Raw genomic sequence first — 27,016 nt, forward strand, 5'->3', positions numbered from 1 at the left:
GATTGTTCTGGGAACTTCTGAAACTTCCCTGGGGCCCCCTTTGCTTGGGAGAGAACACAGGCAAATGAGTTAAGTGAGCAAAAGAAACTGTCAAAGTTTAAGCAAAGGTAAAGTGTAAAGGTAGTTATTTCTTGCACATGAGAATCTGATTTCTGTATCAATGAAAGATTTTAATTCCGAGAAAAATAGCATAAGTCTGGCTTGCTGGGAATATAGAAAGGAAGGGCTCAGATTAAGGGATGTGGCACGTTCATCAGGAAAGAGGTCTCCACAGTCTCCTGCCCTCCTGGCCTGGCCTTTCACTGTGGTGTCCGGCCTCTGGGAAGAACTTCTATGGGACACTAGTTCCACTTGGGCTGTCACTAGGTGACCAGGTATGGGACAGAGGAGCATCCAGTGACCCCCAACTCTCCTCCTTCCCTTCGACCTGTGAAAAAAGTGAAGATGACTGGGCACACACTCCAGTGTTGCCTGGTACAGCTCAACCTCGGTGGTCAGCCAGAAGCACCGGCTGTATGACAGAGGCCTGGCTAGAGACGTCACGATCAGCTTTCTTCGTGTCCCTGGTCCCTGGCGTCGGTGATGTTAGCACTTGTGCCTGTGTCCCAGAAGGAGCTCAGTTCTGCCCATATCAATCGATGCTTCTCACCGGTTTCAGATAAAACTTCCACCTAATAAATTGTATGTTAGCACTGAAGCCTGGATAAGCTCCTTGTGGTCTGGGAACCATTAGATGAAATATTCCTCCTTCTCCCTGCCCTTGGCTGAGTTGCTCTCCATCTGGAGGACGGCGCCGGGCTCGCCTTCTGCAGGTTCATAGGTGACGTAGCTGCCTTTGTTCTTGTACAGGTAAAAGAAGATCAAGATCACGACTGAGAGCAGGGTGAGGAAGACCACTGTGATAACAACTTGGAAAGGAGAGGGAAAATGCAGAGATGTTTCAGGATTGAGGACGTCTCAGTAACTCACAAGGTCCCCTGCATTAGACGATTCCCTCACTCCTGGTGAGGGTCCTCCTGCTGAAGTTAACTAGCGTCCACTTCCAAATCCATATTCTCCCACCAAGCCTGACTTCCTCGGTACATGATATCTGGAGTCTCTTTGTGCTTAGGGACACAAGGCTTTTGGTTTCTGACAAAACTGAATTCCCTCTCAACTAGTTCCTGATGATTATGATAGAAACAGGAAGGAGGGAAACAGGAAATCGCTTATCCCAACAGGAAGGGTTTTAAAATTCATAGCCTCGGGCTTCCCTGGTGGTGCAGTGGTTGAGAGTCCACCTGCCGATGCAGGGGACACGGGTTCGTGCCCCGGTTCGGGAGGATCCCACATGCCGCAGAGCAGCTGGGCCCGTGAGCCATGGCCGCTGAGCCTGCACGTCGGGAGCCTGTGCTCCGCAACGGGAGAGGCCACAACAGTGAGCGGCCCGTGTACCGCAAAAAAAAAAAAAAAATTCATAGCATCATGTAGGGGTTTCTGATCCCTCCCATCCTCTTTCTCACCCACTCAACAAGCTGCACACATCCTTATCCCTACCCCCATACTCAACTGTAGTGCCCATATGCACTGCAGCTGTTTGTGGCCACCTCCCAACCTGTCATTTACTGGCAGTACCTCTACACGAAGCCTCTAAGAGTCTTTTATAATCTTGTGTGTGTGTTTGTGTAATATAACTTGCATGCCAAAACGAGCCCATTAATGGATTTGGTCTCTAATCTGTGGTGCTTTCCCATGTAGGGAAAATCCTGGTCTATCACATTGTCTCTGGAGCAACAGAGCCCCTGAGCTCAGAAGGTCCCTTGATTTGGCTCAGAGCCTGTTACCTGCAATGAGTGCTGTGCTGGCTTCAGCTTCTGGGGACAGGGCCTCAGTGGCCTGTAGGATTGGGGTGGCCATCAGTTCTTCTGGAAAATTTAGCAAAGTGGAAAAGGAAATGGGGTGAATTCTTTTGTTCTAAAACACATGTTTGTCCTTCAATTTCACTACCCCATACCCCACCTTCTTCCCTATTCAGACTTTTATCATTTAACTCCTATAGGACATCTGTATAGAAAAACCGGGAGAATAGAGGAGAAAACAAACCACCAGCAAAGACGATAAACATTTTGATGGATTTCTCTCTAACATAGTGGTTAAAGTATGGGCTCTAGAGCTGACTGACGAGGTTCCAATCTGAGCTCTTTTACTAGCTGTGTGATCTTCAGAAAATTACCTAACCCCTCTGTGCATCAGCATCCTCATTTGGAAAATAGAGATAATAGTACCTACTTTATAGGGTTGTTGCGACATGTATTAAGTAATTCAATAAGGGTAAGCTATTATTAGGAATACATTTTTGCATAAATGAGATCAAATGATAAATGTATATACATGTATATATCAATATATTTATATTATATGCCACATGCATTTCTTCACTGTTTTTACAAACTCTTTGTAAACATTATTTTTTAATAATGAAATAATGCTCCTTCCCTTATTGAAACCCTTTTCTACGCTTCCAGAGTAAGCCCTGCAATTTGAAAGGTTCTGAAATAAGGCCTCTCCTACCCTAAAATATATCCCATATCTCGTTCTGCTATCGGTCTATCTGTCCTTCACAGCCTGAAAGTCCCACTCCTAAAGTCACTACCCAGACTCCTAAGTGTTTCCAAAAGAAGTCAGGAAGCCTTCCGTTCTCTCCTAGTTAGCATTTTAGTGTAGGGGTTTGAAAACGTTAGTTACTGCAGGACAGAGGTATCCTGGGGAAAGCAGTCTGACTGACCCTAAAATCACCCACAGGAGGCATCTCAGTATTCATTCAATAAATAATAATAGCAGCACTCATTAACTCTCTACTCTCTGCCAGGTGTGTTCCAGGCACAGTGGGGGCAAGCGGAACAGACATGGTCTACCTTCCCCGAGCTCAGCCTCCACCACAGCAAGTTCACAGTTAAGAACTGTGATACGTATGGCAAAGGCAACATCTGGGAGCTTAGGAGGGCATGTGGCAGAGGGGCCTGAGCTAGTCTTCTGGCACGAACAGCCTCCCCAGGAAGCAGGATTTGAGCTGGGGGCCGAAGCAGGGGTAGGAGTTTACAGAGTGAAAGGGGCAGGAGGTGGGGCACATTCTAGGCAGAGGGAAGAGCCTGGATCAAAGCTCCGAGATGAGAGGACCCAAAGGCCAGTGTGGCTGGAGCACAGGGCGTGCGCCTGACTCCTGTCTCTCGCCTGACACCTTCAGGATGCCATCCAGGACAAGGGAAATTCAGTCACTAGCGGTGGTCTGGTGAGCCTGGGAGCAGTGCCAAGAGGGGTCAGTGGTGTTGAAAGACCTTCTCACACAGGCCAGGGGAGGCCTGTTGAACCGTCCTGGTCTTGCCACAGGAAAAGCAGATGTGGGCTGCCTGGATCACCACCCCGCTCCCAGGGCCAGGCCAAACCGTTCTCCACTCTTTCTTTAGGAGCAGTGATACAGTCAGCTACTTTGTGGCTTCGGGCAAATGGTTACATCTCCCGATTCATCCATCCATTCTCATCTGTAACCAGTAGGAACTATATTAACCAACTCTGCAGGGCTATTGCAAAGGCTAAATGAGAAAACGTGCAGGCAAGCATCATTAAAAGGGAAAGCCGCTCTAGGTTTGAATCCTGCCCCAGCATAGTCCTAGGTAACTTTGAGGAAGTTACCAAACCTCTCCGAGCCTCAGTTTCTCTCCCATGCGTAAAACAGGAGCGTGGTAGGCAGCTTCTAAGATGAATCCCAATGATTCCCACCCCCTGGTGTTTACATCCTTGCGTAAGCCCCTCTCCCCGTGTGTCGGCTGGACCCAGTGACTAGGTTCTAACAAACAGAATACAGCCAAAGGGATGGGCTGTCACTTCTGAGATTATACTGTGACTTCCATCAAAGACAAGGCCTGAAGTTTATCCACCTGCTCACTGCTTCAGACTGCTGCCCCTCACCATGCAGGCTTTCCTCCCCCCAATGTCCTGGGGCTGCACACCATCTTCCCACCATTGATCTAGAGTTCTACACAGCTGCTCTCAGTTTTGTCTTTCTTAAACATTTGAGAACTTAAGATACACAAAGCACCGAGAAGAATAATGTATGTACAGAAGCTTCAATAGAAAGATGAGTAAGATTCGGTTCAATCGATCAACAAGAATTTAGTTTGCACCTACCACGTGCCAGGGGCACTGTCATAGATGCTGGGCAAGCAGCAGTGATGAGGCTCACCAAGGACCCAACCATGGAGCTGAATTTTAGTGAGGCTTCAGAGAACAGATATGTATGAGTCCTCGGAAAGGGAATCCAGGAGGGTAGATGATTCCTAGTTGGGAAATTCTGCAAATAATCCCAATTATAACAGCTGCCATTTGCTAAGTCCCTGCTTTGTGCTGGGCATTTCGTATACATAATTATTAATCCTTAGAATACCAACCACTTCACAGCAGGTGTTTTTATTTGCCCATGTGGACCCTGAGGCCCGGGAAGAGTTAAGTGACATCCCTCGTATTACACATGAAGGAACAGTGGATGCAGCCAAGATCTGAATCCAGGACTAGCCCCTCCAAAGTCCAAGGTATTTATACTAAGCCTTCCTACCACTGTCTTTTTTTTCCAATAGGGAAAACGAGGAAAAGGTAACAAAAGATAACTAGGAGGCAGCACAACGAGCTTTCCAAAAGTGTGAGGTTTTAAAAGATACGGACAGTTGCGGAAGAAACACCATAGGAGCACAATCAAATACAGACCGTCGCATTACAAAGAGCTCTCCTTTAATGTGAACTTGCTCACAGGCGACTGGGCAGCAGGGAATGATATCAGTCACGTTGGTTCACATGCAACCTCAAGCTTTCTACAACTCAAGAGCACATTTCATCAATAAGGACCTTAAGAAACATAAAATGCACTAGAAGTACCTTCCTTGGACGCAGTTATCAGTTGGTTTCCACTTATACTAAGCCATCTGGTGATGCAGTAAGTACAAATGAAGGAGGTACCAAAAAAAATTACTTCTATACAAAAACATTAGAAGAAGGCAGAGCCATGGAAGAAATTTACCTCTATATGAAATCTACCTCTATGAGAAAACACTAGAAGAAGGCAGATCCTACATCAGATTTTTATTTTTGATGAAAATAATCTCTGTTGAAAGTTAAGTCTCTCTGGAACCAACTTCTAAAAGGAGGAAGCACACTCCCCAGGGCACAGGGGGTCTAGGACAGACAGGGATTCAAGGTTCAATGTTGGTGGAGATTTAACTGCCAGTATTTTAATTCAGACTGTTGTATTTTTAGGGTTCTCATTACAAAGTTTCATAAGTTTTGAGTGTTCTGTCCCAATTCTGTCTTTCCTGTAAGACCATTTCCAGTAATGTGATTTCAGAATGTGAATCTTTTCGAAAATGCACATAAAGGTTAAAGGCAGAAACTCAGAAGAATAGTGTCAGGAAGCTCCGTACAGCTCAAGGTGGCAAACACATTGGAAGGACAGTTTAAAAAGTGTTATATTTGGAGCAAAAACAAGGAAATGGGCCAGGCTTGCTGCCTGGGCCCGAAGCTAAGAGGTAGGAGGTAACAGAGAAACTAGAACTCTCCCAGCCCGTTTTGCCTCTGTCTCCTATCAAAGAGAATGATTTCTGCACTGAAGGAGAGCAGGAGCCTTGGTGATGTGGGGAAGTGAGCTCAAGAGAAGGGACACAACCCAGAAAGCACCAAGCTAATCTAAAAGGGATCCAGGTAAGTGACAGCCAAGGGCACCGAAAGAACATGTCAATGGGATCGCTATTGGGGATACAGGAGCTTCTGAGAAAGACAGAGGGGTCAGGAGCCTGAAGGGCCACAGAAAGAGGTGGATTCTGTAAACAACTGGTGAAATTGATACGGTGCCTCAGCAAAATTCTAGAACGAGTTATAAGGAACTGCTTTGGGGGTCCTGAACTTGAAACCACAAGCATTAAGAGTTAATGTGAGACCGCTAGGAGCGAGCTGGGTCAGACAAGTCACACGGCCTTTTTTTTTTTTTTTTTTTTTCCCACACAGCCTTTTTAGACTGAGGTTCCAGTTTCATAGACAGAGAAATTAAAAGGCTAATTCAACAAGTATTTACAGAGTGCGTACTTTGTGCCAGGGTCCGTTCAAGGTCCTGGGCATAGATTAGTGAACACAACAAGCAAAAACTCATGCCTTCACAGTTCCTTAAAAAACTACACAGAATTATCATACGATCCAGGAATTTTACTTCAGAGTATCTATCCAAAAGAAATGAAAGCAGGAACTCAAAACAGATGTTTGTACACCAATATTCACAGCAGCATTATTCACAATAACTAAAAAGTGAAACAACTCAAATGTCCATCAACAGATGAACAGATAGACAAAATATGGTACATATATACACACACAATGGAATATTATTCAGCCTTAAAAAGGAAGGACGTTCTGACACGTGCTACTATGTGGATGAACTTTGAAGACATCATGCTAACTGAAATAAGTCAGTCACAAAAGGACAAATATCGTAGGATTCCACTTGTCTGAGGTACCTAGAATAGTCAAATTCATAGAGACAGACAGTGGTTATCAAGAGCTGGGAAGAGGGGAGAATGAGGAGTTATTGTTTAATGGCTACCAAGTTTCAGTTTGGGATGATGAGAAAGTTCTAGAGAGGGATGATGGTGATGGTTGCACAACAATGTGAATGTACACAATGCCACTGAACTGTATCCTTTAAAATGGTAAATTTTAGGATTGGTTCAAGATGGTGGAATAGAAGGATGTGTGCTCACTCCCTCTTGTGAGAGCACCGGAATCACAATTAACTGCTGAACAATCATCGACAGGAAGACACTGGAACACACCAAAAAAGATACCCCACATCCAAAGACAAAGGAGAAGTCGCAGTGAGATGGTAGGAGGGGCTCAATCACAATGAAATCAAATCCCATAACCGCTGGGTGGGTGACTCACAAACTGGAGAACACTTCTACTGCAGAAGTCCACCCACTGGAGTGAAGGTTCTGAGCCCCACGTCAGGCTTCCTAACCTGGGGGTCCGGCAACGGGAGGAGGAATTCCCAGAGAATAAGACTTTGAAGGCCAGCAGGATTTGATTGCAGGACTTTGACAGGACTGGGGAAAACAGAGACTCCATTCCTGCGGGGCACACACAAAATAGTGTGAGCATCAGGACCCAGGGGGAAGAAGCAGTGACCCCATAGAAGACTGAACCAGACCTACCTGCTAGTGTTGGAGGGTCTCCTGCAGAGGTGGGGGGTGGCTGTGGCTCACCGCAGGGACAAGGACACTGGCAGCAGAAGTTCTGGAAGTACTCCTTGGCATGAGCCATCCCGGAGTCTGCCATTAACCCCACCAAAGAGCCTGCAGCCTCCAGTGGTGGGTCACCTCAGGCCAAACTACCAACAGGGAGGGAATGCAGCCCCACCCATCAGCAGACAAGCAGATTAAAGTTTTACTGAGCTCTGCCCACCAGAGCAATACCCAGCTCTACCCACCACCAGTACCTCCCACCAGGAAGCTTGCACAAGCCTCTTAGATACCCTCATCCACCAGAGGGCAGACAGCAGAAGCAAGAAGAACTACAATCCTGCAGCCTGTGGAACAAAAACCACATTCACAGAAAGAAAGACAAAATGAAAAGGCAGAGGGCTAAGTACCAGATGAAGGAAAAAGATAAAACCCCAGAAAAACAACTAAATGAAGTGGAGATAGGCAACCTTCCAGATAAAGAATTCAGAATAATGATAGTGAAGATGATCCAGAACCTTGGAAGAAGAATGGAGGAAAAGATCTAGAAGATGCAAGAAATGTTTAACACAGACCTAGAAGAATAAAGAACTAACAAACAAAGATGAACAATACAATAACTGAAATGAAAAATACACTAGAGGAATCAATAGCAGAATAACTGAGGGAGAAGAACGGATAAGTGATGTGGAAGACAGAGTGGTGGAATTCACTGCCATGGAACAGATTAAAGAAAAAAGAATGAAAAGAAATGAAGACAGCCTAAGAGACCTCTGGGACAGTAGTAAACGCACCAACATTCTTATTATAGGGGTCCCAGAAGGAGAAGATGGAGAGAAAGGACCCGAGAAAATATGTGAAGAGATTATAGTCGAAAACTTCCCTAACATGGGAAAGGAAATAGCCACCAAGTCCAGGAGGCACAGAGAGTCCCAGACAGGATAAACCCAAGGAGAAACATGCCAAGACACATTTTTTTTTTTTTTTTTTTTTTTTTTTTTTTTGCGGTACGCGGGCCTCTTCCGTTGTGGAGCACAGGCTCCGGACACGCAGGCTCAGCGGCCATGGCTCACGGGCCCAGCTGCTCCACGGCATGTGGGACCTTCCCGGACCGGGGCACGAACCCACGTCCCCTGCATCAGCAGGCGGACTCTCAACCACTGCGCCACCACGGAAGCCCGCCAAGACACATATTAATCAAATTGACAAGAATTAAAGACAAAGAAAAATTATTAAAAGCAACAAGGGAAAAACGACAAATAACATACAAGGGAACTCCCGTAAGGTTAACAGCTGATTTCTCAGCAGAAACTCTACAAGCCAGAAGGGAGTGGCACGATATGTTTAAAGTGATGAAAGGGAAGAAGCTACAACCAAGATTATTCTACCCGGCAAGGATCTCATTCTGATTCAAAAGAGAAATCAAAAGCTTTACAGACAAGCAAAAGCTAAGAGAATTCAGCACCACTAAACCAGCTCTACAACAATGCTAAAGGAACTTCTCTAAGTGGGAAACACAAGAGAAGAAAAGGACCTACCGAAACAAAAGCATAACGATTAAGAAAATGGTAATAGGGGCTTCCCTGGTGGCGCAGTGGTTGAGAGTCCGCCTGCCGATGCAGGGGACATGGGTTCCTGCCCCGGTCCGGGAGGATCCTACATGCCACGGAGCTGCTGAGCCTGTGCATCCGGAGCCTGTGCTCCGCAGCGGGAGAGGCCACAGCAGTGACAGGCCGGCATACCGCAAAAAAAAAAAAAAAAAAAAAAGAAAATGGTAATAGGAACATACATATCAATAATTACCTTAAACGTGAATGGATTAAATGCTCCAACCAAAAGACACAGGCTCGCTGAATGGATACGAAAACAAGACCCATATATATGCTGTCTACAAGAGACCCATCTCAGACATAGGGACACATACAGACTGAAAGTGAGGGGATGGAAAAAGATATTCCATGCAAACGGAAATCAAAAGAAAGCTGGAGTAGCAATACTCATATCAGATAAAATGACTTTAAAATAAAGACTGTTACAAGAGACAAGGAAGGACACTACATAATGTTCAAGGGATCAATCCAAGAAGAAGATACAACAATTATAAATATATATGCACCCAACATAGGAGCACCTCAATACATAAGGCAACTGCTAACAACTATAAAAGAGGAAATCGACAGTAACACAATAATAGTGGGGGACTTTAACACCCCACTTACACCAATGGACAGATAATCCAGACAGAAAGTTAACAAGGAAACATAAGCTTTAAATGACACAACAGACCAGAAAGATTTAATTGACATTTACAGGACATTCCATCCGAAAACAGCAGATTACACTTTCTTCTCAAGTGCACATGGAACATTCTCCAGGATAGATCACATCTTGGTTGCAAATCAAGCCTCAGTAAATTTAAGAAAATTGAAATCATTATCAATCAGCTTTTCCGACCACAACGCTATGAGATAGAAATAAATTACAGGGAAAAAAACGTAAAAAACTCAAACAAATGGAGGCTAAACAATATGTTACTAAATAACCAAGAGATCACTGAAGAAATCAGAGGAAATAAAAAAATACCTAGAGACAAATGACAATGAAAACACGACGATCCAAAACCTATGGGATGCAGCAAAAGCAGTTCTAAGAGGGAAGTTTATAGCAATACAATGCTACCTCAAGAAACACGAAAGGGCTTCCCTGGTGGTGCAGTGGTTGAGAGTCTGCCTGCTGATGCAGGGGACACGGGTTCGTGCCCCGGTCCAGGAAGATTCCACATGCCGCGGAGCGGCTGGGCCCATGAGCCATGGCCGCTGAGCCTGCGAGTCCGGAGCCTGTGCTCCGCAACAGGAGAGGCCACAACAGTGAGAGGCCTGCGTACCGCTAAAAAAAAAAAAAGAAACACGAAAAAACTCAAATAAACAGTCTAACTTTACACCTAAAGGAACTGGAGAAAGAAGAACAAACAAAACCCAAAGTTAGTAGAAGGAAAATCAAAGATCAGAGCAGAAATAAATGAAATAGAAACAAAGAAAACAATAGCATAGATCAATAAAACTAAAAGGTGGTTCTTTGAGAAGATTAACAAAATTGATAACCTTTAGCAAGACTCATCAAGAAAAAGAGGGAGAGACTCATATCAATAAAATTAGAAATGAAAAAGGAGAAGTTACAATGGACACTGCAGAAATACAAAGTATCCTAAGAGACTACTACAAGCAACTCTATGCCCATAAAATGGACAATCTGGAAGAAACAGACAAATCCTTAGAAAGGTATAACCTTCCAAGACTGAACCAGGAAGAAATAGAAAATATGAACAGACCAATCACAAGTAATGAAATTGAAACTGTGATTAAAAGTCTTCCAACAAACAAAAGTCCAGGACCAGATGGCTTCACAGGTGAATTCTATCAAACATTTAGAGAAGAGCTAACACCCTTCCTTCTTAAACTCTTCCAAAAAATTGCAGTGGAAGGAACACTCCCAAACTCATTCTATGAGGCCACCATCACCCTGATACCAAAACCAGACAAAGATACTACAAAAAAACAAAATTACAGACCAATATCACTGATGAATATAGATGCAAAAATCCTCAACAAAATACTAGTAAACAGAGTCCAGCAACACATTAAAAGGATCATATAAATGACCAAGTGGGATTTATCCCAGGGATCCAAGGATTCTTCAATATAAGCAATCCAATCAATGTGATACACCATATTAACAAATTGAAGGATAAAAACCATATGATCATCTCAATAGATGCAGAAAAAGCTTTTGACAAAATTCACCACCCATTTATGATAAAAACTCTCCAGAAAGTGGGCACAGAGGGAACCTACCTCAACATAATAAAGGCCATATATGACAAACCCACAGCAAACATCATTCTCAATGGTGAAAAGCTGAAAGCATTTCCTCTAAGTTCAGGAACAAGACAAGGATGTCCACTCTCACCACTATTATTCAACATAGGTTTGGAAGTTCTAGCCACGGCAATCAGAGAAGAAAAAGAAATAAAAGGAATACAAATTGGAAAAGAAGTAAAGCTGTCACTGTTTGCAGATGACATGATACTATACATAGACAATCCTAAAGATGCCACCAGAAAACTACTAGAGCTAATCAAGGAATTTGGTAAAGTTGTAGAATACAAAATTAATGCACAGAAATCTCTTGCATTCCTATACACTAACAATGAAAGATCAGAAAGAGAAATTAAGGGAAAAATCCCATTCACCACTGCATCCAAAAGAATAAAATACCTAGTAATAAACCTACCTAAAGAGGTAAAAGACCTGTACTCAGAAAACTATAAGACACTGATGAAAGAAATCAAAGATGACACAAACAGATGGAGAGAGACACCATGTTCTTGGATTGGAAGAATCAATATTGTGAAAATGACTACACTACCCAAAGCAATATACAGATTCAGTGCAATCCCTATCAAATTACCAATGGCATGTTTTACAGAACTAGAACAAAAAATCTTAAAATTTGTGTGGCGACACAAAAGACCCCGAATAGCCAAAGCAATCTTGAGGGAAAAAAAATGGAGCTGGAGGAATCAGACTCCCTGACTTCATACTCTACTACAAAGCTACAGTCATCAAGACAATATGGCACTGGCACAAAAACAGAAATATAGATGTTTGGAACAGGATAGAAAGCCCAGAGATAGACCCATGCACCTATGGTCAACTAATCTATGACAAAGGAGGCAAGGATATACAATGGAGAAAAGAGAGTCTCTTCAATAAGTGGTACTGGGAAAACTGGACAGCTACTTGTAAAAGAATGAAATTAGAACTCTCCCTAACACCATACACAAAAATCGACTCAAAATAGATTAAAAACTTAAATGTAAGACTGGACACCATAAAACTCTTAGGGGAAAATATAGGAAGAACACTCTTTGACATAAATCACAGCAAGATCTTTTTTGACCCACCTCCCGGAGTAATGGAAATAAAAGCAAAAATAAACAAATGGGACCTGATGAAATTTAAAAGCTTTTGCACAGCAAAGGAAACTATAAACAAGACGAAAAGACAATCCTCAGAATGGGAGAAAATATTTGCAAACTAATCAGTAGACAAAGGATTAATCTCCAAAATATATAAAAGCTCATGCAGCTCAATATTAAAAAAACAAACAACCCAATCAAAAAATGAGCAGAAGACCTAAATAGACATTTCTCCAAAGAAGATATACAGATGGCCAAGAGGCACATGAAAGGATGCTCAACATCACTAATCATTAGAGAAATGCAAATCAAAACTACAATGAGGTATCACCTCACACCAGTTAGAATGGGCATCATCAGAAAATCTACAAACAACAAATGCTGAAGAGGGTGTGGAGAAAAGGGAACCCTCTTGCACTGCTGGTGGGAATGTAAATTGATACAGCCACTATGGAGAACAGTATGGAGGTTCCTTAAAAAACTAAAAATTGAACTACCATATAACCCAGCAATCCCACTACTGGGCATATACCCAGAGAAAACCGTAAATCAAAAAGAAACATGCAGGGGGTCTTCCCTGGTGGCGCTGTGGTTGACAGTCCGCCTGCCGATGCAGGGGACACGGGTTCGTGCCCTGGTCTGGGAAGATCCCACATGCCGCGGAGCGGCTAGGCCCGTGAGCCATGGCCGCTAAGCCTGCGCGTCCAGAGCCTGTGCTCCGCAACAGGAGAGGCCACAACAGTACCCATGTACCGCAAAAAAAAAAAAAAAGACACATGCACCACGACGTTCATTGCAGCGGTATTTACAATAGCCAGGTCATGGAAGCAACCTAAATGCCCATCGACAGACAAATGGATAAAGAAGATGTGGTACATATATACAATGGAATATTAGCCATAAAAAGGAAAGAAATTGGGTCATTTGTAGAGACGTGGATGGACTTAGAGACTGTCATACAGAGTGAAGTAAGTCAGAAAGAGAAAATCAAATATCATACATTAATGCATATATGTGGAATCTAGAAAAATGGTACAGATGAACAGGTTTGCAGGGCAGAAATTGAGACACAGATGTAGAGAACAAACATATGGACACCAAGGTGGGAAAGTAGGGGGGCGGGGATGTGGTGGTGTGATGAATTGGGAGATTGGGATTGACATGTATACACTGATATGTATAAAATAGATAACTAATAAGAACCTGCTGTATAAAAAAATAAAAAATAAAATTCGAAAAAAAATAAAATGCAATAAAAAAAGGTAAAATTTTATTTTTTAAGGTGTTGGGGGTAGGAGTTTATTAATTAATTAATTTATTTTTACTGTGTTGGGTCTTCGTTTCTGTGCGAGGGCTTTCTCTAGTTGTGGCAAGCGGGGGCCACTCTTCATCGTGGTGCACGGGCCTCTCACTATACTCTCTTGTTGCGGAGCACAGGCTCCAGACGCGCAGGCTCAGTAGTTGTGGCTCACGGGCCTAGTTGCTCCGCGGCATGTGGGATCCTCCCAGACCAGGGCTTGAACCCGTATCCCCTGCATTAGCAGGCAGATTCTCAACCACTGAGCCACCAGGGAAGCCCCAAAAAAGGTAAATTTTATGTTATGTATAATTTTACCACAACTTAAAGAAAAAACATTTTGTCATACAATTTACATCGTGAGGGGGGAAGATGGACAATGGACAGGTTAAAGAAGTAAAAGATATACTATATTAGATGTTGGTTAGTACCATACAGAAAATAAAATCAGGAAGGGGGATAAGGAGTTGGGATGTGGATAGGGGTGGTCAGGGAGTGTCCCTGACGAGGTGACTTGAGTAAAATAAACACCTATAGAAGGAGAGGGAGGCAGCCATGAGGAGACATGGGAGAGGAACATTCCAGGCAGAGGGAACAGTAAGTTCAAGGTAGGGCCATCAAATAATATTGGAAAGCACCTGGGGCCGTCACAGGCTCAGCATGTTAAAGGTACATCATGGAGGTCACTTGGAAGGAGCAAGGGGGAGCGGAGGAGCAGGTGAAGTTGAGGGGGCTGTATAAGAGGGGTGTTGAAGGTCACGGAAGGCCTTTGGCTTTTTCAGTGAGTGAGATGCAACCATTTTAGAGGTTTTTGAGCAGAGACCGATTTACATTTCAAAGGGGTGCTTCTCAAACTCTGCAGTGCATAAGAATCTCCTAGGGAGCTTGTTAAAATGCAGACTATAGGGGCTTCCCTGGTGGCGCAGTGGTTAAGAATCTGCCTGCCAATGAAGGGGACACGGGTTCGAGCCCTGGCCCGGGAAGATCCCACATGCCGCAGAGCAACTAAGCCCGTGCGCCATGACTACTGAGCCTGCGCTCTAGAGCCCATGAGCTACAACTACTGAGCCCATGTGCCACAACTACTGAAGCCCGCACGCCTAGAGCCCATGCTCTGTAACAAGGGAAGCCACTGCAATGAGAAGCCTGCGCACCACAACAAAGAGTAGCCCCCACTCACTGCAACTAGAGAAAGCCCGCACGCAGCAACAAAGACCCAACGCAGCCAAAAATAAATAAATAAATAAAAATAAAATAAAATAGTGAAAAAAAAATACAGACTATGGTTCATTAAGTCTGGGGTGGGGCCTGAAATTCCAAAGACTGTCCTTTTGAAACACGGAGACCACTATGTTGTAAGGAAGACCAGTCTGGCTCACTGGAGGATAACAGGCCACATGGAGGAAAACTGAGGCATCCCCAGCTCAGCCGACAGCCAGTACCAACTGGTAGACATGTGATGGAGGTCATTTTGGACCTTCTAGCCCAGTGGACCTTCCAGCAGATTGCAGCTGCATGAGTGAGCAGGGGTGAAAACAGCAGAGGAGTGCCCAGCCAGCTCCCAGAATGGTGAGAAATAATAAATTGCTGTTGTTTTAATTCACTAAGTGTTGACGTGGTTTGTTACACAGCAATAGGTAATTGAAACAGAAACAGAGTTTTAAAGGATCTCTTTGCGTGTGGACAACGGGCTGTGGGAAGGTAGAGACAGGAGAAGCAGATTATACCCAGCACGTGGGCACAGCTGAATCCACCCAAAGGGGGGAGTCTTTTTCTAGTTTGCACAAAGGCACTGGCTGGGTCTAGCAGCAGTCCCGTGAGAAAGCGGTGGGATTCTGGAGACTTCTCGGGTGGTCCAGTGGTTGAGAATCCACCTTCCAATGCAGGGGATGTGGGTTCGATCCCTGGCCGGGGAACTAAGACCCCACATGCTGCGGGGCAATTACTGAGCCTGCATGCTGCAATAAAAGAGCCCACACGTGTTGACGAAGATCCCACATGCTGCGACGAAGATCCCATGTGCCGCAACTGAGACCCGATGCAGCCAAATAAATGAATATTTTTTTTTTTTTTTTTAGAATAAAGTGGTGGGATTCTGGATATATTCTGAAGTTAAGGCTGAGGATGTGGGGTGAAGTCACGGATAACACCAATGTTTGGGGCCTGAGTAACTGGAGGGAGAGAAGGCCTGCTGTTACCTGAGATGCAAAGCCTGCAGGTGGAACAGGTTTAGAGGGGAAGATCCAGAGTTCAATTTTGGACATGATTGCAGACATCAAGACTGGAATTTGGGGGAATTCACTGGTGGTCCAGTGGTTAGGACCGTGCTTTCACTGCTGAGGGCGTGGGTTCAATCTCTGGTCAGGGAACTAGGATCCCATGAGCTGTGTGGTGTGGAAAAAAAAAAAAGACTGGAATTTGGGGAAGAGGTCTGGATTGGAGATTTTAAAAGTCAGCATCTTTACAACCATGAGACTGAATGAGATCACCAAGGGAGTAAGTACAGATAAAGAGGACCAAGGACTGAGCCCAGGGAGGAAACAGCAAAGGAAGCTGAGGAGTAGCAGCCAAAGAGACCAAGTACAAGGACCACCAGGTTTTCCCACAGAGGTCATGAGTGACCTTGACAAGAAAAGCTTGGCGAAGTGCTAAGTATAAACCCCTGGTTTAGAGTGGGTTCAAGAAAAAAAGAAAGCAACCTAAGTGTCAATTGACAGATGAATGTATAAAGAAGATGTGGTATATATACATACACATACACACACACACACACACACGCAAGCACACACACACACAAACACACACAATGGAATATTACTCAGCCATAAAAAAGAATGAAATAATGCCACTTGCAGCAACATAGATGGATCTAGAGATTATCATACTAAGTGAAGTAAGCCAGACAAAGACAAATATGATATCGCTTATATGTGGAATCTAAAAAAACAAATGAACTTATTTATAAAACAGAAATAGACAGACAGACATAGAAAACAAATTTATGGTTACCAAAGGGGAAAGGGGGGGAGGGGTAAATTAGGAGCTTGGGATTAACAAATACACACTACTATCTATAAAACAGATAACCAACAAGGACCTACCATATAGCACAGGACACTAAACTCAGTATTTTGTAATAACCTATAAGGGAAAAGAACCTGAAAAAGAATAGATATATATGTATAACTGAATCATTTTGCTGTACACCTGAAACTAACACAACATGTAAATCAATTAGACTTCAATAAAAAAAAGAAAGAAAGAAAAAAGGGAAGGAGAGGCACTGAAGGCAGAATATAAACTTTTTTTTTTTCTTTAAAGTTGAACAGGGAAATAGGGCTATAGCTGGAGGTGGAAGAGAGTTCAAGCTTTTTGTTTATTTTTGCTTTTTTTAGATGGGAGAAATGACAGCCTGTTTATGTACGGACAGGAATGACTCATATGAGAGGGAACAATTGACAGCTGGAGCCATGTCGTTGAAGGGATGGGACCCAGTGCACGGATGAAGGTATTGGCTGCAGACAGCAGAGATCCTTCATGACTAATGTGCACATGGGCAGTAGGTACATGGGGGCAGTGGGAGCCTTTGGCAGTTCTCTTCTGAGAACTTTAACTTGCTCCAGAAAATAGAAGGCCGTGTCATCAACTGAGAGTAAGCATGGGGAGGGGGTTAGATGAGTTGAAGGTGCTGCCTGAATAGCCAACGTCTCATCCAAGAACCGTGATAGAGTGTTTCCAATATCCCTGTGGAGTGACACAGCCTGGCTTTATTAAGGACTAAGTTGGGTAGGGATTTCCCCAGTGGTCCAGTGGTTAAGATTCCACCTTCCAATACAGGGGGTGCGGGTTCTATCCCTGGTCGGGGAACTAAGATCCTGCATACTGTGCAACGCAGCCAAAAATTAAAAAAAAAAAAAAAAAGGACTAAGTGGTGGGGAGTAACTGGCCATCAGGGAATGGAGTGATGCCAGTCTAAACAGAGCTTCTTCTTCCACTGGGATTTGACCTTCTTTTTTTTTGTGTGTGTGTGTTACCCGGGCCTCTCACTGCTGTGGCCCCTCCCGTTGCGGAGCACAGGCTCCGGACGCGCAGGCTCAGCAGCCATGGCTCACGGGTCCAGCCGCTCCGCGGCATGTGGGATCTTCCCGGACCGGGGCATGAACCCGCGTCCCCTGCATTGGCAGGCGGAATCCCAACCACTGCGCCACCAGGGAAGCCCCTGACTTTAATTCTTATTGAATTGATATTATGATGTCAGACCATGCCAGGGCCAAATTAAGGCCTTTGTGTAATTCAAAATAAAAATACGGACTTCCCTGGTGGCATAGTGGTTAAGACTCCGTCTGCCAATGCAGGGGACATGGGTTCGAGCCCTGGTCTGGGAAGATTCCCACATGCCGCAGAGCAACTAAGCCCGTGGGCCACAACTACTGAGCCTGTGCTCTGGAGCCCGTGAGCCACAACTACTGGGCCCACGTGCCACAACTACTGAAGCTTGTGCACCTAGAGCCCATGCTCCGCAGCGGGAGAAGCCACCGCAATGAGAAGCCTGCGCACCGCAATGAAGAGTAGCCCCCGCCCGTCTCAACTAGAGAAAGCCCGCGCGCAGCAACGAAAACCCAACACAGCCATAAATAAATAATAAAAATAAATAAATTTTTTTTTTTAAATAAATAAATAGGGCTTCCCTGGTGGCGCAGTGGTTGAGAGTCCGCCTGCCGATGCAGGGGACACGGGTTCGTGCCCCGGTCCGGGAAGATCCCACATGCCGCAGAGCGGCTGGGCCCCTGAGCCATGGCCACTGGGCCTGTGCGTCCGGAGCCTGTGCTCCGCAACGGGAGAGGCCACAACAGTGAGAGGCCCGCGTACCGCAAAAAAAAAAAATAAATAAATAAAAATAAATAAATAAAATAAAATAGATAAATAAAAATACTAAATCACAAGACAGATATAAGAAAGTCCAATAATACATTTTCACTTTATGGTAACAACTCGGCTTTTTTGCTTGTTTTTAAAATATAGTGATGGAATTCCCTGGCTGTCCAGTCGTTAGGACTCTGCGCTCTCACTGCCGAGGGCCTGGGTTCAATCCCTGGCCGGGGAATCAAGATACCACAAGCCAGGCAGCACAGCCAAAAAAAAAAAAAAAAAAAAGTGAATATTAAATCCTTTGTGAGAGCTTTTGTTTGGTGTTCTGCGTTATTGGTGCCTTCCACACAGGCTTAGTGTGGAAGGGTTTAGTGACCTTTGGGTAGACCCAGGGAAGCTTCAACCAATCTGTGAAGGACTCAAAGTTAGAGGGGCAACTAGTAAGCTGATAAAGAGATTTAAAATGACTGGAGAAATTGGCCAAACTGAACAAGATGAGAATTCAACATACACCTTGCTCTTAGGTCCGGGAAATCAACTACTCACAAATAATGGGGAAGCCACAGCTTAGCAGCACCTATAAAAGACTTACAGTGGGATCACTAGAAATTCACCGACACTGGAAGGATAGAATCCAAAAGAGCAGCAAGAGTGAGAGGAAGGTCATAGAATTTTGGATGCTTTTTATTTTCTTTCTTTTCCTTTACCTTCCAAAGTTCTTATGATGATAATGACTTTTATAATCATAAAATATTTATAACTTGCTATTTTAGGCACCATGAACATAAATGTGGTCTCTACAATGGCATCAACAGTGCAGCCCTACTCTGCACTATTCCTAGACCGCTGAGTTGCATCTGGGTGCCAGTTTTGAGCTGAGCAGCCAACACAGTGAATGGCTTGGAAACCATATCAGATCAGGAAAGCCTGTAAGAGAAAGCTGAGTGAAAACTTAGTTGGGGATGGAGGGTTAGGACTTGAATGCTGTCTTTGAATATACCGACGATGACCCGTACAAGAGGACTAATGGCAGAAACTAATGGGAGATGGATGTCTTCCCCAGAGAATGGAGAGCAAAACTGGGCAGATGCTTCATGGGGAACTGGAGAGAGAGTTCCAGCACAGAACGGGTAGTTGAACTATCTGACCCTCAGGACCTTTCTCAGCCTTAATGTTAGAATTTTTATAAATTGAAAATGTTCTATCAGAATTCACTACAAAATCAAATTTTCAAACTGGTGAACTCTCAATGAAGTCTGTAGTTTAGTTAACAGTATCGTACCAATGTTGGGACTTCCCTGGTGGTCCAGTGGGTAAGAAGACTCTGCACTCCCAAGGCAGAGGTCCCGGGTTTGATCCCTGGTCGGGGAACTAGATCCCACATGCATGCCGCAACTAAGAGTCCTCATGCTGAAACTAAACATGCCACAATGAAGATCTCGCATGCCGCAACTAAGACCCAGTGCAGCCAAAATAAATAAATAAATATTTTAAAAATAAATAAATAAAAATAAAAAGAATAATGCATTAAAAAAAAACCAGTATCATACCAATGTTAATTTCCTGGTCTTCACAGATGTATTGTGGCCATCTCTATCGACGTCAAATGTACCAAATGACATTTGAGGAAACATGGATGAAGGGTATACAAACTCTCTGTACTATTTTTGCAACTTTTCTATAAATCTAAAATTATTCCAAAATAAAATGTCTATTAAAAAATCAAAAATTTAAAAGAATCTAAAAAAGAGTGGATATGTGTATATGTATAACTGATTCGCTTTACTGTACAGCATAAACTAATACAACATTGTAAATCAACTATAGTCCAATAAAAACTTTTAATAAATCAGGGGGGCTTCCCTGGTGGCACAGTGGTTGAGAGTCTGCCTGCCAATGCAGGGGACATGGGTTCGTGCCCCGGTTCGGGAAGATCCCACATGCTGCGGAGCGGCTAGGCCTGTGAGCCATGGCCGCTGAGCCGGCACGTCCGGAGCCTGTGCTCCACAACGGGAGAGGCCACAACAGCGAGAGGCCCTCATACCGCCAAAAAAAAAAAAAAAAAAATCAGGGACTTCCCTGGTGGTCCAGTGTGTAAGACTCCGTGCTTCCATTGCAGGGGGCATGGGTTCGATCCCTGGTCGGGGAACTAAGATCCTGCATGCCACGCAGCAAGGCCAAAAAAAAAAAAAAAAAAATCAAGAATTTGAATTCTACTCCACCCAGAAGAGCTTTTCTCAGACTAAAAGTCACAGGTGTCCGAGCTAATGAGCTGGAGCCTTCGGGCTTTAAGTATCAGAACGATAATCTATATTTGTGACTTACAGTTTGCAAAACATACATTATTTTCTCTCTACCCCAAGAATGTGATGTAAGTAGGGTTGGTATTATCATTATGTACAAGCCAGAAAATTGAGGTAGCTCAGCAAGCTTCGTCAACCAGCCCACCGTCACTCAGTGGTTGGCCCAGCCAGGCTTTAAATCTATCTCCTCACTTCAAGGTTCTTTGCAACTTCTGGAACCATCCCTGCTCTGCCTCCAGCTAAACATTTTGTTGATGTGTCCACTGGGTTTGGTTCTCAGAGTTTTATTGCAGGATGGGTGTTCACTAAAGCACTGTTTGCAAGAGTGACACATATCTGAATGTCTATCAGCAGAGGAATGATTAAATAAATGACAGGTCATTCATTCTGGAAATAGTACACAGTTGTTAAAAAGAATGTGGTAGATCTGCAATTACTGGGACAGAATATATGGTTAGACGAAAAAAGCAAATTGCTAGGGCAGTATGTGTTATATGATTACATGTTTGTAAAAAAAAGTGAAGTAGGGCTTCCCTGGTGGCGCAGTGGTTAAGAATCCACCTGCCAATGCCAGGGACACAGGTTCGAGCCCTGGTCCAGGAAGATCCCACATGCTGTGGAGTAACTAAGCCCGTGTGTCACAACTATTGAGCCTCCGCTCTAGAGCCCGTGAACCACAACTACTGAAGCCTGCATGCCTAGAGAAAGCCCACGCGCAGCAATGAAGACCCAACGCAGCCAAAAATAAATAAATAAATTTTTAAAAAAGTAAAATAAAATAGAACTATAAACATATATATATATACACACACACATCGAAAAAGTCTAGAAGGTTATTCCCTGAGAGGCATGTAATGGCTTTGTAATGAAAGAACAACAACAGCGAAGTAAACTAAGTTCAGGAAACGTGGCATACAAGAGGGGAAATGGTTTACAGCTTTCCCATTATCTCCTGTTCCTACCCCATTTCTCTCCTGTCTCCTCTTCCAAACAAAGGAGTAAGAATGTTACTTTGGGGACTTCCCTGGAAGTCCAGAGAGTAAGACTCCGTGTTCCCAATGCAGGGGGCCTGGGTTCGATCCCTGGTCAGGGAACTAGATCCCGCATGCATGCCTCAACTATGAGTCTGCATGCCGCAACTAATAAGTCTGCCCACCGCAACTAAAAGATCCTGCATGCCTCAATGAAGATCCCGTGTGCCACAACCAAGACCCAGCGCAGCCTAAATAAATAAATAGATAAATAAGAACGGCAACATACTAAGGAAAGAAGATATATTAAAAAAAAAAGAGAATATTACTTTCCTCCTTCCCTTCTCAGGCTTAGAAAGACTGTAGCATGCATTTTCTTTAAGGAGGGAGGCCTGGGGCTGAGGACCACAAGATTTGAGATTTGAGATTTGAGGCTCCACCCAAACCCTAACCTACAGCAAATGAACTTCAAGATCTATCTGGCTCACTCACCTTTTTTTTTTTTGTTAACCTAGATACCTGTTGGTTTGTTTGTGGCCCTTGTTCCTGGGCTAAATCTCTTATCACTGAGGCATCAGATCCTTTGCCACCTGAGTCTGACAACCTATTTATTTGCTCTAGCCCTGCCCAGAAAAGGGCGGCTCCCCCAATTCTCCTTTCCATGGGAACCCGCCCTGGAATTCTGCTCCCTTTCTCCTTCCTTCTCTTTCATGTGCCCCTGCCATGGGGTAGAGTGGCTGAGAGCAGTATACCATGACGGAAAGAATACAGGACTTGGCACAATACCCTGCCTCTGCCATTAGTAGCTGCGTGACCTTGGGAGAATTTCCTAACCTCTGAAAATTTCTTAACTTCCCTGAACTTCAGTTTTTGCTTCTGTAAAATGAGAATGAAACGTGCTCACAGGGTTGTGATGAGGAATAAGCGAGATGAACAACACTGAGCGTCTATCCTAGAGTGAGGACAACCTAGGATGTAGCTAGTGTGACTACATGGCAAGGGATGGGCTTTACCCAGTGGGGTGGGCAGAGCGGACAATGCCTATTCCACCCCACTCTCCTTCCAAGAGGGCAACTTATGCACTAGGCACAGCAGGCAACGCGCCTAGGGTCCACCATACTTCCAGGAGCCCATGAAAATGTTTTTTAGTGATCTTAATTTCTTTTAAAATCAGAAGAAAAAATTGAATGTTTATGTCAAGGAAATTATAATATTGTTATATCAATCAATTATAAATATAACCATTAATGATTTTATTGTATATTAATATTGTATTCTTCCTTATACCAACATAGTTGTAAAATACAATTTTTAACACATTACCTTTTTAAATGGAGGAATGGGCCCACAAAGGCAAAAGTGACAAGGGCCCCTGAAAGTTCTAATGTGGCCCTCACTTTCAGCCCTCTTAAAGGATATCTCCTTTAGGAGATCTTTATAGACTGGGGCAAAGGGATGTGAGAGGGAGGTGGGGAAGAGACATGCAAGACCTTCAATGATCCCATTCTTCAAAGTACAAGTCCTCACCCTGTCTGTAATTTCTCCATTTCTGTCCCTGAACTTACATTTGCTTGGACCCAGTGGGTAGGGGACTATACGATATGTCCTAAAATACCACTCCACTCATGTCGTTTGTTGGGTTGAAAATGTAAATACATGACTCAACAACAACAAAACCAGACAATTGAAAAATGGGCAAGGACTTGAATACACATTTCTCCAAAAGATATACAGTTGCCAATAAACACATGAAAAGATGTTCAACGTCACTCATCATTAGGGAAATGTAAATCTAAACCACAATGAGACACCACTCACACCCATTAGGATGGCCACTATTAAAAATCAGAAAATAGGGCTTCCCTGGTGGCGCAGTGGTTGGGAGTCCGCCTGCCGATGCAGGGGACACGGGTTCGTGCCCCGGTCCGGGAAGATCCCACATGCCGCGGAGCGGCTGGGCCCATGCGCCATGGCCGCTCTGCCTGCGCGTCTGGAGCCTGTGCTACGCAACGGGAGAGGCCACAACAGTGAGAGGCCCACGTACCGCAAAAAAAAAAAAAAAATCAGAAAATAACAAGTGTTGTCAAGGATGTGGAGAAATTGGAACCCTATGCATTGCTGGTAAGAATGTAAAATGGTATAGTTACCCTGGGAAACAGTATGGCAGTGCCTCAAAAACTTAAACAGAATTACCACACTTCTGGGTATATACCCAAAAGAATTGAAAGCAGGGACTCGAAGAGATATTTGTACACCAACGTTCAAGCAGCAGTATTCACAACAGCCAAAAGGTGGAAGCAACCCAAGTATCTATTGATGTATGAGTGGATAAACAAAATGATACACATTATATATATATATAATATTATTCAGCCTTAAAAAGGAAGGAAATTCTGACACATGCTACACAATGGATGAGCCTCGGAAATGCTATAGTGAAATAAGCCAGACACAAAAGGACAAACTTTGTATGATTACACTTATACTAGGTACCTAGTCAAATTTAGACAGAAAGTATAATGGTGGTAGCCAGGGGCTGTGGGGAACGGGGAGTGAGGAGTTATTATTTAATGGATACAGAGTTTCAGTTTGGGAAGACGAAAAAGTTCTGGAGATGGATGATGGTAACAGTTGCACAGCAATGTGAATATCACTCAAAATTTAATACCACTGAACTGTACACCAAAAAATAATCAAAACGGTAACATTTATATTATGTTTATCTTACCACAAAATTTAAAAAAGAACGTATATAGTTCTGCTTTTGTCCAAGTCCTAATTTCTCAGCTGCCCAAGCAAGCATCACTTCTCTTCCCTACAGGCAGGTTTATTCTGTAGGTCCTCTGCCCTGTCCCCCAGAATACCCTCCAAGGTAAGCACAGTCTCTGTAGTTTCAGAAGTGGCGGCGCTACCTTTATGTGGAATCCCTGCTGCACCCCTCTTTGCCTGTATAAACCTTACCCATCCTTCAAGAGTAAGGGCTCCATCCCTTCCCCACGCATGAAGCCTGTACTAACTAATCTAGACGGCTGCCCATTTCTCCCTTTTCTTATCTCCAGCAGACAACTAAGGATCTGAATTGCTACATCACCAGTCACAGAGGACACTGCCTTTGACTTCCCCTGGGGTTCTCACTCACCTGTTTCCACATCAGTAAAGCAGAGAATGTCTGTCCTAATGACAAATGAGACTGCACATGGAAACAAAGGTGTGCAGACCAACCAAGGTTTTGTTCCTCCCTCACCCTAATTAACATGTAATGAAAACAACCAATGTGTATCTGATGGTTTGTCCAGCTCAGCTTGGTTATGAAATGAAAGGTAGGAATCCATACTCATTCTCTTTTTTTTTTGGGGGGGTGGAATCCATTCTTAACGTGAAGGGGAAAGAGGGGGATCCCTGACTAGGGAACAAGGGTAACAATAGTTCCGGGGAACAAGGGATTTTTGATGCTGGAGTGAATCATCAGAGGAGTGGAATTAGAAAGCAGGCAGAGGGACTTTCCTGGCAGTCCAGGGGTGAAGACTCTGCACTTCCAAAGCAGGGGGCACCGTGGGTTCGATCCCTGGTGGGGGAACTAAGATCCCACGTGCCGCAGAATTCCTTTCTAGGAATAGGTGGGCTTTTCTAACAAGCACCCAGTAATAATAACCAATGTTACTGAGTGCTTGCTAGACATGAGATACTGTGCTAGGTGTTTTACATGGATTATCTCATTTAATCCTCACAAATAAGGTACTATTTCCCCCATTTTACAAATGAGACTGGAGCTTAGAGGGTAGGTCACAAGGTCACAAAGCTCTAAGTAGTAGTACCAGGAATCGGTCCAGGTCCATGAAACTTCAGATTCAAACTGCACGAAAGTGTGCATGCTGGTTCCCTTCTCCTTCCTCCCAGGACCTTTCCTGGTATGAGGCAGGTGGAGAGTAGTGGGAGTCTTCCCACCTGGGCAGAGGGCTCAGGGAATTCCAGGACTGGGCTGGGGTGGGGCAGTTTAAGTGGGAAAGGCCTTCACCTACCTCCTGGAGAAGGCGTGGTTGGGAGGCTAGTCATCTCGGCAGGTGGACGGGCACCTGCAGGGAGGTGCAGATCTGTAGGAAGAGGGACAAAGAGCGGGATGAGGTGGATGGGCCCATGCCTGGGGCAGAAGACGACTGGAAATCCCAGGAAAGCCTTTGGTGCCAGGTTTTCCTGAGTCCCTTCCCCAACTCTCCCCCCACCCCCACCCCCGCCCTATTGAACGTCTATCGGGGGATCCTTTCACTGGGCCACCACATTTACCTAGGAGGTTTCTCAAGGCCTGAGAAAGTTAGGTAAATGTACGCAAATTAGCAGCGGACCCAGTTTCACCCAGGCGCGGTAACAGGTCCCCGGTTCTCTCCCAGCCCGCAGTCTGTGGGGAGCCGTCCACTAGGTGTCAGGAGAGCGCAGGGAGGTCAGGCCCCCGGCCCAGGCTCGGGGCCGGCGCGGGGGCAGCGGCGGGGCCGGGCCGGGGAGCTAGGCGCCGGGCACCGGAGGGAGGGTCGTCAGGCGCCCTCAGGCCCGTCCGAGACGGCCGGTTGTCAGGGCTCAGCCCTCCGCCCGCAGTGCCCCCTCGGGCGTCCGCTGCAACGTCCGCGCGGTCCACCGAGCCCCGCTGGCCGGGCCCCCGCGGCCGCCCACCACCGGCCCGGCCGAGACTCTGGCACCCTGGGGCCCTCGCCGCGTCCGCGGACGTCGGGGCTCGAGCCCGCGGCACCGCCCCCCGCGCCCCGACCCCGGTCCAGAGCCCTCCTGCGTTACCCGCGCCAGGCAGGGCTAGCTGCGCTCCGAGGGCGGCCCGTCCCGGTCACCGGTTCCGAGGCGCCGCGACGGGAGGCTCCAGCCGAGGCCCGAGCTCGGCCGCTCTCGGTTTCAGTTGTTGACGCGGCCGCGGCGGCTGCAGCGTGAGTGTGGGTGACCGGGCTCGCCTGGCCCTTCGGCCCTGCCCGGGTCCCCACCTCCGCGTGCTCACCTTACCAGTCGGACGGGCTTCAGGGGAAGGGCAGGCGCCGCGCGTCCGGCTCAACTCGACGGGGTCGGGAACCGCAGACACCGCGAGGACCCGCCGGGGACCCAGACCTGAGGAAGCAGCGCAAAGACGCTCAGAGTTAGCTGCCGAGGCCGGCCGGGGGCGGGGTGGGGGGGGGGGCGGCCGACTGGGTGGGACAGGAAAAGAGAGAAACCGCCCTCTGCAGGTTCCCTCTGCCCGCCGGGCCGCCTCAGCTCCCCCGGGAGGAAAGGCTGCTTTTCCTTCTCCGATTGTCACTTTACTCTCCATCCGGAGCCGCTTCCTCCCCCGCCTGCCTCGAGGCACCGGAGGGCACGGG

At 45.4% G+C, this 27,016-nt stretch overlaps 2 protein-coding genes across 6 annotated transcripts in view; both read right to left on the reverse strand.

Moving 5' to 3' along the window:
- The window catches only part of POU6F1 (POU class 6 homeobox 1), a 73,597-nt gene extending 47,875 nt beyond the window's left edge, over positions 1-25,722 (reverse strand). For 2 of the 4 annotated variants that reach the window (XR_007470021.1, XM_049694106.1), the window contains exon 1: positions 1,824-1,843. The gene's annotated coding sequence lies outside the window, so the exon portion shown is untranslated. Of the gene's footprint in view, positions 1-1,823; positions 1,905-25,687 lie in introns of those variants that run through there. The other 2 variants (XM_049694107.1, XM_049694108.1) reach the window with 2 other exon arrangements.
- SMAGP (small cell adhesion glycoprotein) lies at positions 150-26,730 on the reverse strand. 2 transcript variants are annotated; one of them, XM_004274463.4, is made up of 4 exons: positions 26,662-26,730; positions 25,688-25,759; positions 1,824-1,904; positions 150-908 (listed from the first exon to the last, which is right to left on the reverse strand). In XM_004274463.4, exons 2-4 carry the CDS (start codon positions 25,719-25,721, stop codon positions 730-732), a joined length of 294 nt encoding a protein of 97 aa, XP_004274511.1. In that variant the 5' UTR covers positions 25,722-25,759; positions 26,662-26,730; the 3' UTR covers positions 150-729. The 2 variants fall into 2 exon arrangements, with proteins under 2 accessions (XP_004274511.1, XP_012390131.1); XM_012534677.3 differs by lacking the exon at positions 26,662-26,730 and adding an exon at positions 26,451-26,519.
- Positions 26,731-27,016: the final 286 nt, after the last annotated feature.

The sequence above is a fragment of the Orcinus orca genome, chromosome 11 (genome assembly GCF_937001465.1).
Source record: "Orcinus orca chromosome 11, mOrcOrc1.1, whole genome shotgun sequence".
Classification (NCBI taxonomy): Eukaryota; Metazoa; Chordata; class Mammalia; order Artiodactyla; family Delphinidae; genus Orcinus; species Orcinus orca.

What these genes read in the sequence shown, in the direction of transcription:
- SMAGP (XM_004274463.4), bottom strand. Translation starts at nt 25,721, where the DNA reads ATGACTAGCCTCCCAACCACGCCTTCTCCAGGAG. An exon ending in AACCACGCCTTCTCCAGGAG is followed by an intron (nt 1,905 to 25,687) that starts GTAGGTGAAGGC and finishes TAAATTTTCCAG; the next exon opens with AAGAACTGATGGCCACCCCA. An exon ending in CAGCACAGCACTCATTGCAG is followed by an intron (nt 909 to 1,823) that starts GTAACAGGCTCT and finishes CTCCTTTCCAAG; the next exon opens with TTGTTATCACAGTGGTCTTC.